Source organism: Xenopus tropicalis, chromosome 1 (genome assembly GCF_000004195.4).
Source record: "Xenopus tropicalis strain Nigerian chromosome 1, UCB_Xtro_10.0, whole genome shotgun sequence".
NCBI classification, from domain to species: Eukaryota; Metazoa; Chordata; class Amphibia; order Anura; family Pipidae; genus Xenopus; species Xenopus tropicalis.
This window is the reverse complement of record NC_030677.2, coordinates 114,428,146-114,450,209: the sequence shown is the minus strand read 5'-3', so window position 1 is coordinate 114,450,209 and position 22,064 is coordinate 114,428,146. Positions and strand designations below refer to the sequence as shown.

General features: G+C 39.6%; 1 protein-coding gene across 1 annotated transcript; it reads left to right on the top strand.

Moving 5' to 3' along the window:
- The first annotated feature begins 9,245 nt into the window (after positions 1 to 9,245).
- Positions 9,246 to 20,640, top strand: ncln (nicalin). Its single transcript, NM_001030488.1, is given in 15 exon segments — positions 9,246 to 9,527; positions 9,976 to 10,166; positions 11,319 to 11,463; positions 12,101 to 12,195; positions 13,629 to 13,709; positions 13,919 to 14,022; positions 14,698 to 14,786; positions 15,269 to 15,408; positions 15,582 to 15,760; positions 16,085 to 16,172; positions 16,263 to 16,301; positions 17,618 to 17,781; positions 18,984 to 19,037; positions 19,403 to 19,481; positions 20,123 to 20,640. Coding segments are annotated over 15 exon segments (1,683 nt in total). The 5' UTR covers positions 9,246 to 9,352; the 3' UTR covers positions 20,183 to 20,640.
- The last annotated feature ends 1,424 nt before the right edge of the window (positions 20,641 to 22,064 follow it).

The following is a 22,064-nucleotide window of genomic DNA, read 5'->3' as shown; positions in this document are numbered from 1 at the left end:
GTGATTTCATTTAATTGTTAAAAAAAACCATAGCACATTTTTCTGCTTGCATTGGTCAGTGCATTTCCTGCTATATATATTGCAAGGCATGAAATTCCATCATTCTTTATATACTAAAAACTAGCCAGAAATGAGAAACAAAGCTGAAAAACTTTTGCTAGCCAAATCAAGGCATCCTATTTGAAAGATTTTGACTTAAATTTCATTATACATTTTATCATGTGTATAAGCCATCCCTTATCTATGGAGGAAAGAAGTTCCACAAATTAGTGTGTGTAACCCCTATTTGGCTGTATTTACAGACCAGACCAGCTAGATAGGCTTCAGAGCATGGGGTACAGAGGACTCTAACACACAAGATGGGCTTTTGCTAGGTGGAAATATCCAAGGGGTGTAGTGCAACTACAATTCACTTGTAGGTTCTTTTGCGGTAAAACAGAACTTAATTTGTTTATTTTTCCAAGACAAATGACCCGCAGGGTTATGCAATACTCACTCAGAGGATTAAGCAGGTATAGGCACAGAAGGTAGAAAGGTACGGTGCCCACCATTTTATCCCACCTCGACAGAGTATAGGCAGGGTAAAGACAGCCAAACAGCACGGCACCGCTGTGGAGAGTAGTCTGGACCACGCCCAGATTTGTGGCAAGGGGTGTTCGTGCTCGCGTGGGGGGAGCAAATGGGGACGGCCTGAGGGCGCCCGGAGAAGAAATCCGGCGCTGGTTTGCACAAGTATCTGTGTCCTCAGCATGTACAGTATACCATAGCAGCCAAGGATCCCAAACAGCTGACTATGGATCAGGGATAAGAACTAACCTGATCCCTGCATCTTAACCGTGGTCCTATACTAAGGCAACAGTGCCAGTAGGGAAGAGTACTTCCAGCTAATCTCTCCTTATTGGAGCCAGAAACTGCTCTTTCTAACTAGACTAACTATCTTACTGTCCTAGAAAGTGGTTTTAAAGGTATTTTCTGCTTTTGCTAATCCTTATTCACGGGGTCCCTGTTCCCAGAATTCAATGCTAATATCAAAATGCTAATATCAACCTAGATACATGGGTCTTTGTCCTGTAACAGGAAAATATAGGAAATATTAGGGCTTAAAGCCATAGCTGCATATTAACCCTATGGGTCCCTACATAAGCAAACTATTCTATTCAAGCTGAAAAGTTCAGCATAGGTGTAGGAAAGACGGGACACCTCTTTAACATAGGTGCACTTTTGCAGGCATTCTGACTTGATATGGCTCTTGCCACATATTTTGCATGCTGTTGCTAATTAGACCCTATTAGTTTCCCAGAATGCTTTCTAATCAGAAAGAGAGAAATCTGAATAACAAGTGGAATAGCTGACAGCTATTTGGATTTCCTAAAACCAAGATATCACTGTGCTCTTTTTTTGCAAGCAAATAATGTGGCGAAAGTCTGCAGAATGAAATGTGGCTCCTACCACATGAATTGCCATTAATTGCCTTCTGCTGATCAATCATACATGCAAGTTACCAGACACTAACTGAGGGTCATTCTGGTGTGTAAGTGCATACTGTCTTTTGCAGTTAGTGGTTTCTGCCATGAAATAATTTGAGAAGATTGCCTAGGATAGCAGGGGTGGCACAAACCCAAATTTCTTTAACTGTAACCTCTCCACACCTGCATATTTGGCCACCCTTCACCCCCAGTCAGTGCGGTGCAGGTGAGCAATAGGGGTGAGGGGACAGCACAAGGCAGACATAGCAGACCCAGAATCACCTATATTCACAGCATCATGTGCTTGAGATACCAGTGTCCACTACTACTGCTTACTGTATAATATGTTGAGGGCGCCAATAACCACCAAACCACAATGTCCACTGTCTCTTACAGCATAAAGTGTATAATGCATCAATACTTACTGCACGTCAATGTATCATGCATTTAGGGTGCCAGTGTCCACTGCTTCTTACTACTGCCAATTCACATTTCACTTCCTGTATAATGTTATATGGATTCCATTACCCATGTCTCTTGTGGCATAATGTTACATAGTTACATATGGTTGAAAAAAGACCATAGTCCATCAAGTTCAACCCATCCAAGTAAACCCAGCACACACAAACCCATACTTACCTATCTATACACTCACATACATAAACTATATATACAATAACTAATACTAACTGTAGATATTAGTATCACAATAGCCTTGGATATTCTGCTTGTTCAAAAACTTATCCAGGCCCCTCTTAAAGGCATTAACAGAATCTGCCATTACCACATCTCTAGGAAGGGCATTCCACAGCCCTACTGCCTTTACCGTGAAAAACTAATCTAAAGGGGTGGCCTCTGGTGTATTTTTATGAGAAAAAAATAACACCCCCTATCTGCCTATAATCTCCTTTAATTTATTTGTACAGAGTAATCATGTCCCCTCGCAAGCGCCTCTTTTCCAGAGAAAACAACCCCAACCTCGAAAGTCTAACCTCATAGCTTAAATCTTCCATCCCCTTTACCAGTTTAGTTGCACGTCTCTGCACTCTCTCCAGCTCATTAATATCCTTAAGGACTGGAGCCCAAAACTGCACTGCATACAAGGCGAGGCATTACCAGGGACCTATAAAGAGGCAAAATTATGTTTTCATCCCTTGAGTCAATGCCCTTTTTTATACAAGACAGCACTTTATTTGCTTTAGTAGCCACAGAATGACACTGCCTGGAATTAGACAACTTGTTATCTACAAAAACCCCTAGATCCTTCTCCATTAAGGATACCCCCAACACACTACCATTCAGTAGATAGCTTGCGTTTATATTATTTCTACCAAAGTGCATAACTTTGCACTTGTCAACATTGAACCTCATTTTCCAGTTTGCTGCCCAGTTTTTCAATTTTGTAAAATCGCTCTGCAAAGCGACAGCATCCTGCATGGAACTTGTACTTGTACAGTTTTGTACAATTTAGTGTCGTCAGCAAAATAGAAACAGTACTCTCTATGCCCACCTCCAGGTCATTAATAAACAAGTTAAAAAGTAAAGGACCAAGGACTGACCCCTGCAGTACTCCACTAACCACACTGGTCCAATTAGAAAATGTTCCATTTACCACCACTCATTGTAATCTATCCTTCAGTCAGTTCTCTATCCAATTACCAATATTATGTTCTAGGCCAATATTCCTCAATTTGATCATTAACCTTCTGTGAGGTACTGTATCAAACGCTTTAGCAAAGTCCAAGTAGATGACATCAATTGCCATTCCAGCATCAAGGTTCCTACTCACCTCCTCATAAAAGGCAACTAAATCAGTCTGGCAAGATCTGCTACGCATAAAACCATGCTGGCACAAACTTATAATATTGTGAACTGCAATGTATTCAAGAATCCTATCCCTTATTACCCTTTCCAAAAGCTTTCCCACTACTGTGTCAGACTAACAGGCCTATACTTTTCAGGCTGAGAGCGGGATCCCTTTTTAAATAACGGCACCACATTAGCAATTTGCCAGTCTCTCTGCACCATGCCAGACCTCAACGAATCCTGAAAAATTATGTGAAGAGGTTTGGCAATCACCTAAGCTTGCCTGATAGCTTTTAGCTTTATTTGCTTCCTTGTACCTGGTAAAAGTTTCCACTGTCCCAGCTAACTTGAATGCTTTAAAAGCACGTTTTTTCTTACCAACCTCGACACTAACACTTTTATTCAGCCATAAAGGTTTAACTTTGCGATGCCTCTCCTTGCTTACAAGGGGAATATACTGTTGTGTATACCTGCAAAGCAATGTTTTAAAGGTGTTCCATTTTCCTTTCCTTCTAACCCCATGAAAAGCCTTTCCCAGTTGACACATTGCAGAGATGCCCTTATACTGGCAAAGTCTGCACATCTAAAATCAAGCGTTTTAGTTAATCCCTTATAGAGCTGTCTCTGCAGCATTATCTCAAAGGAGACCATGTTGTGATCACTGTTCCCCAAATGCTCACCCACACAAATGTTAGAGATGAGTTCAGTGTTATTAAATATCACCAGGTCCAAAATAGAGTCATTCTTAGTAGGTTCTTGAACCGCCTGAAATAAAAAGTTGTCATTTAGCATATTTACAAACCTACTAGCTTTTTCTGACTTAGCCACCCCATTACTCAAGTCAATGTCCGGATAATTAAAGTCCCCCATAATAACAACTTGACCCAGTTGTGAAGCCTCCTCCATTTGCAACAGTAGCTGGGTCTCATCCCCCTCATCTATACGGGGTGGTTTATAGCATACACCAATGATCATTTTCTTTGTGACCTTCAGCCCTACTGAAATTTCTACCCAAAAAGATTCAACGTTTTCATTGGTAATGTCTTTATTACGTGGCTTTAAATCTGACTTTACATAAAGACAAACCCCTCCACCCTTTTTAATCTCTCTGTCCCTCCTAAAAAGTGTATAACCATTTAAATTCATGGCCCGCTAACACTTTTCTGAAACTGGCCTTTTTCAGCCTCAGCCTCTAGCTTTGAGGAGTCAAACCAGAGTATGAAAAGCTTAGCAAGAATTTAGCACACAATTGTAAATATATTTCTGTGAAAAATTGGGAGGTTTATGGGTCAAGATATTTAGTATTTAGTGCACCTAGTCTCTGTCCCATTGCCAGCTACAGCTTAAAGGAGCGTTAACACCAAAAAAAATTAAAGTGTTTTAAAGTTATTATAATACAATTCACTGTTGCCCTGCACTGGTAACATTTGCTTGTTTGCTGCAGAAACACTTCTATAGTTGATATAAATAAGCTGCTGGGTAGCCAAGGGGGCAGCCATTGAAGCTGTAAAAAAGGAGAAACTGCACAGGTTACTGAGGAGATAACAGATAAGTGTTGTACAATACAATGGAGCTTTATCTGTTATCTGCTATGTAACCTGTGCTTATTCTCCTTTGAATGGCTATCCCCATGGCTACACAGTTTCCTGAACTATAGTAGTGTTTCTAAAGGAAATACACCAGTTGTACAGGGGCAGGGCAACAGTATGTCATATTGGTATTAATTTTATACATTTTAAACAACACATTTACAATACAACAAATATTGATTCAACATTTTATTTCACAAACTTTAAATCATAAGAAAAAAGCCTTTCTGCCCATGATGCAAGCAGTTCTCTCTGAAAGTTTTCTTGCTTTTCCAGACCTTGCCTTGACTTCCACAGTTCCCCTTAAAGGGCATCTATCGCCTAAAAATTGTTAACCCACTGTATGTGCAGGCTAACAGAACTCATTATGCATATGCATGGTTGTGGGAGACAGAGCACCCAATAGAGGCTTTTTTTTAAAAAAACAAACTTTTGTTTCCCCCATCCTGAGTGCAGGCTGTGTTAGCCTACAACTCCATTTGGGTAAACAATTTTTAGGTGATAGGTGCCTTTTAAATACAATTTATTGATGACATAACAGACAGCTTACATTTTAAGCTATAAGCATTTTGCAATCTTTATATATCCTTCCTCTGCTTGTAGGCATCAATTAGCTTTATTTTCATATCCTCACATTTTGCTTAGAGGAGCCCATGGTTGTTGAGTGAAAGCCCAAAGTTTTGGGGTTCAGAGATGTAGAAGTATAGATTAACCCCAGGCATGCCAGTAAAATAACTGCCTACTTCCTAACATTTAAAAAACACAGTGGTGGCCCCCCTAGCTCTTCATGAAAGACACAGTGGTGGGTCCCTCAAGCCTTTCAAGACAGACGCAGTTGTGTGCTCCCCAAACCTTTCGTGACAAACAATGGTGGGCCCCTCAAGACCTTCATGACAGACACAGTGGTGCAGTGGTGGGCCCCCCTAGCCTTCATGATGTTGCAGTTTTATACTGTGAGACTTTGATCAAGACAGCTGAAAAATGGGACCCTAATGGAGCAATGTGGGACTTTAAACTGGGTTATGAAAACCAGGATGGTCCTGCATAAAAAGAAATAGTTGGAAAATATGTCACTACAGAAATGCATTTTTCATTAACCTCCAAACATCACCTAAAAATGTTGCAGTTCCCTTCATTTATCTTGCACAGAGGTCTACTGAACAATTTGATACCCAATATGCATAGATCTACTAAAATATGTGATATGAACAGACTCCAAATGAAAATAGTGCTTTTGGATTTTTTTTCGCCTGCCAAATCAATTTCTGTAAAAAGAGCCCCATGACTGTGTATTATGTGTCGCCAGAACCCCTAACTGTACAGAGACCCCTAGAAAACCAGATATTTTTTGGAAAGTACACATTCTGACAAAGCCAACATGGGTAAAAATGGCTTTCTAAACCAAAGTACCAATCTGCAAATTTTTTCTAAAGTTAGCGGTTTTTATGACTTTTCTGAAAATTGTCTAAAATTGTTGCTATTTCCCACATTTACCTCACAGAATTTCTTACATATACTGACACATCACCCTAAATATGAATTCCAGAGGTCTCCTGAACAGTTTGATGCCCAATATGCATATATATACAAAAGTATGTGATATGTACACACCCCAAATTAAAATAGTGCATATGACTTTTCTCGGTTGGCAACTCTGTTTTTGCAAAAAGAGCCCCATGACTGTGTATAATGTGCCTTAAGACCCCGTAACTGTACAGAAACGCCAAGAAAACCATATTATTTTTTGAAAATATACATCCTGAAAAATCCAACATGGGCATTTGTATCTAGGGTGTCAGTAAATTATCCCTCTGAATATGTTGTGTGAATTAGTGTGAAAACAGACAGAGTGCTTTGTCCCAGTAAATTGCCTTAAAATACAGTTTTCTCTAGCGGATTTAACTCTAAGGGGCTGATTCATCAAAGTACGAGTTTGAATCCCGAAATGGGTAAAATTTGGATTAGATACGATAATTTCTGATGATCGGAAATGTCACGTGAATGCTTGCGAAAAAAATCGTGTTAGTCACGATAATATCATATTGGTGATCTGAAAGTCACAAAATTTTCGTATCCGAACGATTGTAAATGACGGGAAAACCTTTCTGACTTTGATCCTTCTGTGCATGATTTTGGAAGCCTCCCATAGGACTCAATGGCATTCTGCAGCTCCAACCTGACCAAAGGAAAGTCACGATACCGAAGCTTGAATGAATCCGAAACTTTCATACTCAGCGCAACAAATACGATTTTGTTGCACCATTGTCACACGAAAAGTCGCAAAAAAACGCACAATGCGAAAACTTAGAAAAATGTTTTTTTTGTATTCGGAAGCGATCGTACTTCGATAAATGGGCCCCTAAGGGTGTGAAATATACACTAATTTCCTCTATACCCTATGCTATATTGAAAACAAACTCTATTGAAAAAGTCAAACTTATGTTCCTCCTGTTATTAAATTCAGGTACTCATGGCTTCAGCAAAGAATTTACCTATTAGTATTCTTGCATGGAGATTTGCCACTGTCTTGGTCTGTTTCACCCTATTCTTGTAAAATAATTTAACCCAATTTACCCTGATACTTCCTGGTGCATAATAGGGGAATGGTATGATCAATGTTTTAAAAGTCCACATTTTTTTTTAAAATCTCTACCTTTGCTAAGCTTTCTTGTCTCCCTTGCTTTCTTATAGTTGAATCTCTGCCTAGAATTAGATTATTCCATGCTGCAGTATTAGAGTCTTGAAGATAAAAGGGTGACCCTGCCACGTCTTGTTGGACACTTCTTTTAATCCTGCCCTAAAACAAAGCAGTACTGCTGTTGGGATGTGTCGCTCTCTATTTTTTAGTGGTTGTGCATCCCTCATAAAAATCAGACTGCAGCTTCCAATACCACCCAACTCACTCCACTGCACTGAGAAATTCAGAATTGGAGAGTGTCTGGGGGGCTCCATTGTTAGCACAGAAAACTCTCTGCACAAGAAGTGACATTTTTGTTTAATAACCAGAATTTCAGCTCTTATAGTTAAAAGAAACAGCTTTATGTCACCCCTGGTAACTTATGGGGTGCTGCCACCTGAGGCAAAGGTCTCACCTTTCCTCAACTTGTGGGGTGCTGCCACCTGAGGCAAAGTTCTCACCTTTCCTCATTGTAGTAGCACCCCTGAATTGTCCCGGGCATGCACATATCCAGTATAGTACTTTGTGCAAGTTTCTATATTGTCCAGGGTGTCACAGGGAAAATTGGCTCAAACATGGCAGGTCTCTACAAGTAAGTACCCATGGCGCAATTTTTGCCTGGGTGCTGGTTAAGAAATGTGAACAAATTCGCAAGTATATTGCACTCACAGGTCTAGGCATCAAAAGTGTTTTATTGATAATCTAACATTTCAGTCACATAAAGTGACCTTCCTTGTTCCTGAGGTGTGACTGACTAGTACAGCTCTTTAGAAAATAGTAATATAAAACTGAACCTTAAGGTGGCCATACACACTAAGATCTGCTCACTTGGTGGGGTCGCCAAGCTAGCGGATCTTCTCCTGATATCCCCACCTACGGGTGGGCGATATCAGGCTAATTTGGTCTTTGGCCCTGGGGCCAAACGATCGAATGAGAACCTTTAGTTGTAAATAGATTGTATGCATGTTTTCATTGGGTCTGCTGCACACCTTAGGCAAATCTATGTACACTGGGCATCAAAGCGCTCAGTAGACCCCAGGCATTTATATTTAGGATGTTTTATCTACATGCCTAATCTCATATAGTTGATAAAAATGCTGCAAACAAGTAGTTTTGAGGATTTTTTTAAATTTCAGACTTTTTTTTTAATAAATTATCATCTTTTTGCATATCATTGCAGTGGTATAGCTTGGAGCAGAAAGCCAAATGTAAGCATTACGGGTACATGACAATGTATTATTTTCCAAAACTCACGGCTCTATATATAGCTTTCCTAGGTTAACCTAACATCACTACAAGAAGTGCCCTTAACGGGAAAGCGCACAAAATGTTCAATAATTGTCTGGTAATATGTGAAACGCGAAATGCATCTTGCAGTGAAGGGATTAAACACCCAACCCACAAACCCTTGCACTTGTTCTTCTATAAACCATATAGCCCCGCCTACACTATGGCTAGGGCGTGGCTATGGAGCGCACATTGGACCTGAAGGTGTCCGCGCAGCGCCTGTGATTTTTTCTTATTTGAATATGAGCCGCAGAGTTCGGCTTTTTCAGGCGCATTGGTTTAAAATCCATTGGTAGTCCGTAAGGCCCTCTATGAAGCGTACAATGAATGTCTAGAAGTCCCGTAGCTGGCTGTGAAGCGCCTGTCGGAATATTATTTAGGTGACCGCATAGCGCCTGCAAGGCTACGGTCAGGTGCTGAGAGAGCTGTCAGTCTTTTGGGGTTTGTCAGTGCCAGGCCTAGGAGTACTGATTGTCGGATTCTTACTTCCCAGTGTCATAGTTGGTCCTTTCCCCCTACCCGGCAGGATGTTGGAAGAAGCTGGAGAGGTATTTGATAATATGCTGAAGGCCTCTTTCCCTCTAACCTTCATCGTCTTCCTACCAGCGGTGCTGCTCCTCGTGTCCCCTCTTCAGGCCGAAGCCGCCCATGAATTCACCGTGTATCGCATGCAGCACTATGACCTGCAGGGACAGAGCTACGGTCAGTATCAACTGATTGCGTCTTTCACGTTAGATTTATGAAAATTCTGTTTTGATTCAGCATTGTAATACTTGGGAGGGTCCCACTCATCATCATTCATTCATTCATTCATTTATTTATTTATAAGTCTGTGAGAATACCTTTTGAAATGTTCTTGCCAGGACTTCTGGTGCTACAGGGAGAATCTCAAATCATCTATTATCTCTGGAGCAAACTCTAGTTCTTGTGGACCATGACCCCATTTTAATATTTTTTTTTGGCTTACAATGCTCCCTTGCACTGCAGTATCAACAGGGTTCACACCCACAAAATGGATCCCACTAGGTATAGATCTAGTGGGAAAGGCCTATACCAGAGTAACAAGTATATACACTAAAGGCTAAGATTGCCTCTTGGAACCCTTAAAAAGGTAATGCTCAGATGATTGATGGTGTTCTGTCTTATACAGGTACTCGGAATTCAGTGCTTAATACAGAAGCTCGTACAGTTCAGGCGGATGTGCTGAGTCGACGATGTGTGCTGATGCGTTTGGCAGACTTTTCCTTTGAGCAATACCAGAAAGCTCTCAGGCAGTCAGCAGGAGCGGTGGTAATTATTTTGCCCCCAAATATGGCAGCCTTACCTCAGGATATTGTCCAGGTGAGAAGTGATATCTGCCTATTACTGTATTATTTATTGTGGGTAAAAGATGGGCTTTTCCCCTAAACAGAAGGGTTTGTTGAACTATATGGTATAGAGGAGGAGTCCCCAACCTTTCTTACTTGTGAGCACAGTCAAATGTAGAAAGACTTGGAGAGCAACACAAGCATCATAAAAGTTCATGGAGGTGCCAAATAAGTGCTAAGATTGGCTATTAGGTAGTCTCTATGCACACTATCCGCTCACAGGAGGCTTTATTTGGTAGTAAATGTTGTTTTTATTCAACCAAAACTTGCCGCCAAGTTAGGAATTCAAAAATAACTCCCTGGTTTGGGGGCACCGAGAGCAACATCCAAGGGGTTGGGGAGGAACATGTTGCCCCCGAGCCACTGGTTGGGGATCACTGGTATAGAGTATAAGACAGTTTTCTAACTAAAACACTTGTTAATTTTGTCATGTACGCTTGCTTTTTTAAGAAATGTTCTGTTAGTTTGATCATGTGAGGTTTAAAGGAAAACTATATCCCCAGAATGAATATTTAAGCAACAGTTTATATTATGTTAAGTGACCTATTAAAGAATCTCACCAAGCTGGAATATATATATCATATATATATATATATCTATATCTATATCCGTAAATATTGCCCTTTTACATACTTTCTCTTGATCCACCATTTAGTGATGGATTGTGTGTTCCCTCAGAGATCACATGACCAGAAATAATGCAGCCCTAACTGTAACAGGAAGTAGTGTGGGAGCAAAAGACAGGACTCTGCCGATTAATTGGCTGATGTGGCCTAGCATGTATGTGTACCCTTGTTTGTGTGCACTGTGAATCCTATGATCCCCGGAGGCTCTATTTAGGAGTACCCAAAAGCACATACTGTACTACTAAAGTATATTTTTATGAAAATGGTTTATTTAGATGAAGCACAGTTTTACATATTAGCTTGTTTATGCAATATATTTTTATAGAGACCTACATTGTTTGGGGGGTTTAGTTTTCCTTTAATATTTTTTTCTCTTTACTGTGTTCAAATGAAGAAAAACAATATCGACAAAAATCGGGGGCATTGAAGGTCTCTGAAATATTTAAATGTGTGCTCAAAATGGCATCCACTTTAGTTGTTCAAGAAATACTTTCTTACAGCAATTCATGGATATTGAGCCTGAGATGCTGTCCATGGAAACTCAGGTTCCTGTCTACTTTGCGGTTGAAGATGAAGAGCTGCTCTCTATATATGAACAGACACTTGCGGCCTCTGCCAGCCAGGGTACATCTTCTGCAGCTGAAGGTAAATTTATCATTACTACACAAAGTGGGTATAATATGAATAATATTGTCAGTGGCTTATAGAGAAAGCAGACCCCATGGTCGCACAAGGGCTTGTGGGATCCACAAGATCAGCTTTCTCTATAACCAAACTGAAAATTTGTCTGCTCACTGCAAGCATGAGCAGATGGGAAACTGGGGAGAGGGGGGTTGGGGTTGAAGTGTGCGCTGGGCCCCTCCTGAAGTTGTTGTTTTTTTTTTTTGCCCAGTGCTCCCTTGTTACGCTGCTGAATACTGTAAGGGTTATGTGTTGTTCTGCAGACTGGATACTAGCTGCACAACTGGTGGTGTGTGCACACAGGCTATTAAATTTTATAGTATTCAAAAAAGACAATACCTGCTGTTGTCAAAGACTATCCCTTTTAGTTCTGATATTAATGTTTTGTCATTATCCCATGCAGACTTATAATTGTTTAAAGGCCATTTTGGGAAAATTCAAGCACAAAACTGAAACATGGATATACGTTGATATAAATAATAATAAAGTATAATGTTTAGGGTGGAGAATACAACTTACTAGTCTTATATTTGCCTCAGTCTTGAAAAAAAAAACAAAACCTAATTTTTTTTTTTTCTTTTCTAAACCTGTTCCTACACAGTACTTCTGCATACAGCCACTGCCAATGGTTTTCAGATGGTGACTAGTGGAGCTCAAAGCAAGGCAGTTAGTGACTGGCTGGTAACCAGTGTTGAGGTATGAATCCATTACTTTCATGTATACCTGGTTTGTTATATCATAGAAATTTTTTTGCCTTTTAGTTTTTTCTAAGTTAAATACATTCAAGTTTTTATAGAATTGTATAATTTAATCAGTTTTTTTTAACCAAATTTATTTTACAAAACTTTGAATGTCCTGATAGCTGAGTATTTTCATTGCCTTTACATAATAGGAGAAGATGAAAATGACAATTCTAAAATTCAAAGCATTTTAAGTAAACAAAAGGAAAAAAGCAACAAAACTTTGATGTGAACATGTAAATTAGGCACTATGCCAGGGCAACTATAGCCACACCCTAATTTAGACCACAATCGATGCACCTTATTCATAGGGCTGCTGTGACAACCCAGAGTTACATCAGCTCGGTAACTATGAATAATGCTGCCTGTGAAGCTCTTCTTATTCAGGAGCAGATGTTTTGATTGAATCTGTGTGCCAATGAATATATTCCCTTGACAGGAATATCTGGTTCTGGCTGCATGAGACAACAAGCTCAGGTTTTTTCAGTAATATTGTCTGGAAAAAATTCTACTTTCTTAGGCGTGTTTTCACCAGGGTCCTGTCCCCATTCATGGCTCTTCTCAACTCCCTGGGAGTTTCAATAACCCCCTAACCAGATGTTCTGCTCATCAAGGCTCTCTCCCCTATACAAAACCTTTCCGATCTATCCAAGTTGATCCAGACCCTGCAACAGCACGGTTGGATCATCAACTTCAAAAAGTCATTCCTGACGCCCGCTCAGAGGATGTCCTTCTTAGTGATGGAATTTGACACCTGTCTTTGCTGCACAATGTTTTCTTAAGACACGGTACAGAGTCTGCTTTCCAAATCTAGACCTTAACCTCTGTTCCACGCGCCCCTGTCAGGACTTACATGCAGGTGCTGGGCTCTGTGGTCTCTGAGATAGACAGTTCCCTTTGCTGACTTTCTCACCCATTCCCTTCAATGGGTCATCCTTAACCAGTGGAATACGGAGAACCTCTCCTTGGACTCCCTGATAGCCCTTCCCCTACACCAAAGGCAATCACTGGGGTGGTGGATGCAACCAGCCTGTGTCTCTCGGTCCAAACTGTTTCCTATTCTTCATTGGACTGTCTCTGGGGCTGGCGAGACAGCTCAGGTAGCTAAGCATTCCTTTCAATCCAGTGTATTAGAATGAATGTGTTGTTGGTACTTTTATCATATAATTGTTATAAGTTAGGTATAGCAGCCCTCAGACACTGCATGTTTAATGAGATTTGATACTTTGGTGTCGGTATATATTTTGCTATTTTATTGTGCTTTTTCCTTGTAATCGGCATATTGTCAGTTACTAATGTTTGCTTGGACAGTTTCCTCTTTGCAGGAGTGGGATTCGCCTTTCCAATAATCTTCTTTTTTTTTTTTTTTCTGTTTTTGGGTCTTTCTAGGGGCGTTTGACTGGCCTTGGTGCAGAAGACCTCCCGACTATTGCCATTGTGGCTCATTATGATTCTTTTGGAGTAGCTCCTGTAAGTTTAACTTGTACTAGTTTTGAAAAACAGACTTTTTATTAAGGTATTTCTGGTATGATTTTATGATCTAGCTTAAGTTTAAATGTTCAGAAATTACTTTTCATTGCATTTACATAGTTGTTATCATAGATGATCGACTTCACTGCCTTTCTGGGAGAAGGCCTATTTTCATACTAGATCCATGATACTATAAATCTTTTTTGCAGTGGTTGTCATATGGAGCAGATTCCAATGGAAGTGGTGTGACTATTCTTCTAGAGCTGGCACGCCTCTTCTCTCGTCTGTATACCTACAAACGTACACATGCTGGGTGAGACGGACACTCTTTAAAGCCATCATTATCGTTTAGCAATCTCACACGCAGTTCTCTAACTTTTATAGGAGCATACCTTTATGGTACTGAATTTGTAGCTAAAATTCTCCACCAGACCCTCTTTGTCACCATGTTGCAACTTTTGTTTAATCTTCATGCAGCATTGGGTGGGGGGTCCTTTAATCTCTTCCTGCACTTTCAGAGCAACTGAAGTATTATCATTTAAAAAGGAATTTGTTTGAGAAGTTTCTGTATGTCTACTGGTGTATAAAGCCTATATTTAGTGTAGTCAGTACATAATTGAAATAATTACCCTAATTATTGGTTAATAAAACAGATACTTCCCTTGTGAAAAACAGGCCTCTTTTTAGTCTATATTTTTGTTGCAAACTAGTAATACTTTTGATCAGCTTGTTCAGTCAAAGATGCATTGCACTATGTTCTGTCTAAAATTAACCGGTACACGTCTGGGAGTTAGATTTGTGGCCTAAAATGTACTGAAGTAATAATCATTTATATTATTTAATTGTAAGTTTGTTGAACTTTTGTAATAGAAATTATACAATATTAGGGAGGGTCACTGGCCTACCCTAATCTTATGTAGCCCCAGAAGTTAGTTTGAATTTTGTAGTCTCTTTCTGTCATGAAGTAATCAATTTCTCCTATGTGCAGGTACAATTTGCTATTTTTTGCATCAGGTGGAGGAAAGTTTAACTATCAGGGCACAAAAAGGTGGTTAGAAGACCATTTGGATCACACAGGTGAGAAACAGTGGAGACATATGCTGAGAATATAAACATGGCAGAAAGAGAATACTTTGGGACAGTATTTGGTATTGAAGCATTTAGTGACAAGGAGAAGGAAGAGATCACTTATGTTAAGGGGTGTGAATAAAACTTTAAAATAGATTGTAGTGTGCTTAAATGCATAATGCAATGGAGTAAAATAAGAATGTGAAGCCAAAGAAGGGTTAGATACATTTTTGTATAAGGGTAAAAAATGCGATGATGCAAAGAGTAAGAAAAAATAGGTATAAGAATAAAAAGGAATGTGTTAAGTATGTACATGAGCTGTGAATGTATATGCAGAGATCATTATGAGAAAGGTAGTAGAGGCCAGGTAATATGGAAATAATAGTGTGTGTGTGTGTGTGTAAGAAACAGAGGGAGAATGTTAATAGAGGGGAAAAAGCATCATATACAAATTGAATGTTTTCTTATTGACCTTGCTTAATGTACATTAGATTCTAGCCTCCTTCAGGACAATGTGGCTTTTGTACTCTGCCTGGACACCTTGGGAAATGGTGACACCTTGCACCTTCATGTCTCTAAACCACCAAGGGAAGGAACTTTGCAGCATGCTTTTCTCCGGGAACTAGAGATGGTAATGGTTGTGTTCAAATTAATAAATTAATACTTGGGATGTGGGAATGGACACCAGGCTGTTGCATCATAAAGGGGAATCTGCTTGTGGAGCAGATTTTGTATTCATAGCAAATGAAAATGCAAATATTTATTTGTCCAAGAGTCATGTTTTTTTCCTTGTCCTGCTGATAGATCATTTCAAGCCAGTTTCCAGAGGTGAAGTTTTCCATGGTTCACAAGAAAATCAACCTGGCAGAGGACACGCTAGCTTGGGAACATGAGCGATTTGCTATCCGCCGTCTGCCAGCCTTCACCGTTTCTCACCTAGAAAGCCATCGGAGTGGTCATCGTAATAGTATCTTAGATCTCAGGTGGGCAGAATTCCGTTTTTGGCTTGTAATTCATTCGTCAGACACAGACAGTTTGTTGGCAAATACTTTGTCTTCTCAGAACTCTCCAAACAATCATGTGGTTATGCAAATTTTATTTACAAATAAAATTCAATTTTCTATTCTATTTCAATTTAGTGCACTGAAGTTAGACACAGAAGTAATTTGGTCTCGCCATGTCCTTTTCTTCCCTTCCAAATTGCTGAAAATAATTAAGTGGTGTTCTAGTAATTATTTTTATCGTTCATCTGTACATTGTGCCAATTGTATATGGATATAAAAGTGAAGTGATTGCTCTCTGTGCAGGTGGAAAGTTGATACCCAGGTTCTTGCCCGTAACACTCGCATCATTGCCGAGGCACTCACAAGGGTTATTTATAATCTAACTGAAAAGGTAAATGCATTCCTTGGCAGCCTTATCTTTTTCTTTATTCTTCTGCTTTGACCTGACATACATGTTTTTTTCTCCAACCTCTTTTCACAGGCTGCTCCCTCTGACCTGCAGATCTTCACACAGCAGATGGTAAGTTATTCTAGATCAGTGCTGTCCAACTTCTGTGGTGCCGAGGGCCGGAATTTCTCTAGCAAACATGGTGGAGGGCCGCTAATGGAAGCCAGTTTTGACCACTCCCCCTTTTTAAACTACACCCACTTCAAACCACACCTATTTTATCACAAAGGTGGTAGCACAGCAAAATCCAAAATGCTTGGTCCTTACAGCGAGGATATCAACCGTCATTCATATGTGAAAGAATTATATTATGTAATATTAAGATATACCTCCCCTGTGGATAGCACAGCAAACCCCAGCACATAATTGCACACATTAGGGACCATTTAATGGCTATTTCCAACTGCTAACAAACTCCCAGAACAAACCCCTGCCAGGTTCACCTCTCACATGCAGCAAAGGGCAAGCAGAGTATGGCACACACAGGCAGCACTCTGTCTGCCCTATGCTGCCTGTGTGTGCCATACTGTGTCTGTCTTATGCTGCCGGTTTGTGTCATACTCTGCCTGACCTACCCTGCCTATGTGTGCCATACTCTGCCTGCCCTATGCTGCCTATGTGTGCCATACTCTGCCTGCCCTTCCTGTTTGTTCCATACCCACCCTGCCCTATGCTATGTGCTATAATCTGCCTACTCTATGCTCCCTGTGTGTGCCATACACACAGGCAGTATAGTCCAGGCAGTACCTACAATGTCTGAGGTGTGAACAGGTGAATAATGGGGGTGATTACAGCCTGAGCCTGAGGTGTGAACACTGCAGGGGTTAACAATGCAGGGAATAAAAGGTGTGAACAACACAGGGGATTACATGTTTAAACAATACAGCCTGAATCAGAGGTGAGAACCATGCAGGGGGCCAGTTTATCTCAGTACTGATACCATTTAAAGCTTACACAAAGGTAAGCCATCAAAGCAGCCAGACAGGTGGGGGGCCACACAGAGGGGGGTGGAGGGCCGCATGCGGCCCGCGGGCCGCCAGTTGGACAGCACTGTTCTAGATGGTCATTCAAGCAAGACATTGTTAGTTATTAAATTGTATCTGAAGCAGCAGCTCTTGTTCTTAAGTATCCCAATTGCAACGTGATAGAAATCTCCCACAAGGGAAATACCATTTTCCTTATATGTCTGATGTTATATATAAAATATAGAGAGAGAGATTGTATATTTCTTATTTATTTGTTACTTCTAATTAAATAACAAAACAGTATCGTATTTATTACAAAAAAATGTTATAAATCAAACACTGTCAGCATCCCAGTAGGCTGTGGCAACAATTTAGCTTCTTTTGGCAGGCTTTTGATTTGTTCCTCTGTTTCATCTTCTGCAGCAGGTGCAAAAAGAGCAGCTGGATGCAGTCATGCAATGGCTGACCGGTCAGCCCCGTGCTGCTCAGCTGGTTGACAAGGATAGCAGTTTACTCAGCACTCTGGAATATTACATGAGCCGGTACCTGAAGGATGTTAAGTTTTATCATGTAAAGGCTGACAAACGGTAAGGCATGGAAAGAAATGGGTGTTATCTATATGCAAAGAAATTTGAGGAGGGGGGAGTTAGTGTAAATGAAAACCTCTCAAAGTGATACTGACACGAAAAAAAACTACTTTTTAAATATGAATCTACATAAAAGTTACCTATGGGTCATGTTGATCATTTTTTGCTAGAGGTTTGCTTTTTTAAGTAATTGTTACATGAAATTCCTAAACCTGACTGTCCCTTTTCAACCTGTCAGTTATACTTTTTTTTTTTTTTTTTTTTTAAAAGGTAAATTTTTATTGCATTTATACATATATCAAACAAAAATAAAAGACATGAACAATGCTATACAACTGGTTGCAGTGAGTCAATAACAATATTGCAATATGGTGTCATTACCGGTACAATATTTCCTAGGGTGATCTATTATTGGTGGCAGGTACGTTTGCCAAAGAAGTACACTAATGTAGCTAGTATTAGCCTATGGTAGAGGTCACAAGCCCAAGGTGTCTGGGTTACACCAGTCTCTCCATACTCTCTCAAATCTGTCTACGGCTCCACATGTTTCATATGTAAGTTTAATGAGCGGGAGGGCGCTATCTACTAGCTGTCTCCAGAAATTCAGGGAGGGCAGGTTGTTTCCCATCCAGTGCATAATCGTAAGTTATACTTTTAATGCTAATGGACTTCTGCTGCATAAATATGGCAGCCCCCTCATAGAGGATCAATGGGGGTGGGTCAGATGAAATGTAAAAGCCATATAAATAGCTTGCAAAGGCATTGTTATGATGTAAAAAAAGTTTAATTTCTGGTGTCAGTATCTTTTTAAGAATCTGAAGCCACACAAAACAACAATAGAAGTTAATCTGCCGTGAATAGAATATAGTGTTGTGAATGAATCTCATGCTGCTCTCTTGTCTAGATTGAAATGGGCAGCAATTCTTCACAATTACTTTGTGTATTGTTTTGATAGCATGGGTTATTACTCTTTCACATCCCACATCCCAATATATACCAAAGATAAATATTTGTATAGTTAAAAATGCCACTAATGTGCTCATTGTCTATAACACACACATATGCTTACAGCTGGAAATGTGTACTCTTGCAAGAGATACTTGGAGATATTTTTGGAAATGTCTACCATTTAAGATATTTAACCAGTTCTAGCAAATCCATCTCTCTTTTCTTAAATTTGCTTTCCTAATTCTACTCTGCAGGGATCCAGAGTTTGTGTTCTATGATCAACTGAAGCAGACCATGAATGCATACAGGTGAGCTTGAGTACAAGCATATTTAATGTACAAGGCTATTTAATGTACTGGAAATGTTTCAACATTTACTTTATATTGGTATGGCTATTGCAAAATGTTTCTTCTGTAAACCCTGCCTCTTTGTAAACGTGATAATTTAGCAAGATATATATATACATACATATTACATGGCCTATGCATGTAAAAATAAAAGATTCTTAAAACTACTAAATCAGAGTGACCAATTGTTGCTGTTGGTACATCACAAGTAGGTATTGATAGTTTATAAAGGAATCCATGTATTTGCCAGCCACTGTCGTTTTGCATTCATATTTTGCTTGTTTATGAATATTTTCTCTAATGTTACCATATTTTCTTCATTGCAGAGTAAAGCCTGCTATTTTTGATCTACTGCTTGCTCTTTGTATTGCTGCTTATCTTGGCCTGTCCTATTTTGCTGTCCAGGTATGAAGACTTATCATATTCCTTTAGCTTATTGGTACACAGATACAGGCCTTTTTTCATTCTTCTCCATTTCCTTTTGTATTGTTCTTTATATACCTGAGATTGTAGTGCTTTACAGAATTTATATTTTTACATACCCCCCCCCCAGTGGAAAGTACAATCTCACAGAAACTAAGGTTAATTTTTTCCAGAGAATTTTTATCTGCCCATATGTTTTGGAGTGTGGAGGGAAATGAGAAGACGTGAAGGAAATCCATACAAGCAGGGAGAACTTACAATTTTTTATTGTTTTTTTTTTGAGAATGCAAAGATTCTACCATATGACAACCATAAAACATTTTTTAACAATACATCCCATCTACTAACATGCCAAGATTGCTTTACAAAACGCATACAGGAAAGTAGTCATGTAGTATGTACATATAGAATACTGTATGAGGACACTAGTGTTGGTGCAGCCTTTTACTTTAGAAACAGTGCAGCCACCCTAAAGGGGACCCTAAAATGAACATTACTTCAAAATTCTTTTGAAGTAAGACTTTCTCACTTCTGCAGTGCAACAAATTAGGAAAATGATTTTGTGCTTTTACTTTTGCAAAACTATTTAATTCCTGCAATAATGTTGCTTTCATTTTCTTTAGAATTTCGGTCTACTTTACAAACTGGTACAGAGAGTTTCTTGGAAACCAAAACAGCAGTGAAGATGCCATTCTTAAATGAACCTTATCCACAGGAAGCAAGACTTTATTCCTCTGTAGAGGACTGTTTTGTATGTTTCAACCCGCCAACTCCTTTTTCTATAAATGGGGGTGGGAAACCTCTGCCTTGAAAGCATTCAATTGCTTGCATGGACTAACTTTAACATTAAGCTTATCATTGATTTGATGGGGAAGAGGATGCTATGGTGCCATAACTGTGGATTTCTAGGACTGTGTTCTGCCTCTTCCCTATCTGGGAACTCAGGATGAAAGGGTTGGGCTTTCAGTGTTTATAATACTGTATGATACCATAAGACCCCATTTGCCTTTTTTTGTTTGGTTTGTTTTTCTACATAATGCACTGACATTCTCACAATTTTTTTTCTAAATCATTATTTAAAATCAGGATCGGAAGTATAATGACAGAGAGAAACAATGAAATAAAAAGATTGATATCTTAATTTGTATACCTTTTTTGTGATTTAAAAATAGGATTGCCTTCAAGGGTATATAAAGTGAGCGGTTCCCTGTTACCTTTGCAATGCATTTGTTTACCTTAGGAGGCCAATTAAGTATGATCTAATTGATCAGAGAAGGACTGCATTGTATTGCTGGAGTTGGTCACCCAGTGTGTAAAGAATTATGGAAATCATACCCAAGATGTGAAGTCCTGAAGAATTTCTCTATAAATAAGGGGCAATAAATGCCCTGATGTAAATCAAAAGGATATTAAAAAGCCATAGAAGAAGAAGACATACATAAATACATTTTTTATTTATATATTGTAGCAGGGGTATGAAGATCCAAATTACAGAAAGACCCCTCATCCAGAATACCCTTGGTCCCCAAGCATTCTGGATAAACGATCCTATACCTGTGTGTGTGTGTATGTGTATGTATGTATGTATGTATGTATGTATTTATGTATGTATATTTATTTGTAAGGTGCACTTTATAAGTGCTGTACATCAAGAAAGATGGGTAAGGATGTTACAGGAGATAAATTCTATTGTTTCATTGCCTGGGAAATAGGTCTAAACGGTTTAGACTGCCCCTTATCAATTAAATGGTTTTACTGTACATTTAATTATCCATATTATCATTCGAGGGGTGTAGGTCAGGCACAGGAAAGCAATTTTAAAAAGTCTATTCCTGGTGTAGTATCTGAAAACAACTTAACTGAAAACAAATGTTTGGAATGTGAACAACAACATTATATAAGCTAAGAGTGGCTTTCTGGGTTTTTCCAATATATGTGTTTCCTACCAGTCATCTCTCAGACCTTGCATTACTCTAATATTTACTGGGAGCTGATATCTTCCTCTCCATTGTTCTGCTGATCGGCTGCTGGGGGAAAGGGAGGGGGTGATAACCCTTTGTTTATTTGAAAAATAGATTTCAATGCAAGATTCTGCTTTAAGCGCCTAGTTACTGTATGCAGGCTTAAGGTGGCCATACACGCACCGATAATATCGTACGAAACCTTGTTTCGTACGATATTCGGTGCGTGTATGGTATGTCGGCGAGTCGACCGATATCGCAGGAAGCTGCTGATATCGGCCGACTCGCCGATCGGACCAGTTGGAAAATTTTGATCGGGCGCCATAGAAGGCGCCTGATCAAAATCTCCCTTCAGAGCTGAATCGGCAGAAGGAGGTAGAAATCCTATTGTTTCTACCTCCTTACCTGCCGATTCAGCCCTGAATGGTGTGTGGCACATCTGACGATGTTTCGTGCGACCGATGGTCGCACGAAACATCGTCAGATCGCCACGTGTATGGCCACCTTTAGGAAAGCAGTTTGCTTCTGGTTGATGACTGCACCAACAAAATTTCCTGCAGTTTCCCTTGTTCAGGGCTTCTTTTAGAACTGTAGGATATTATTT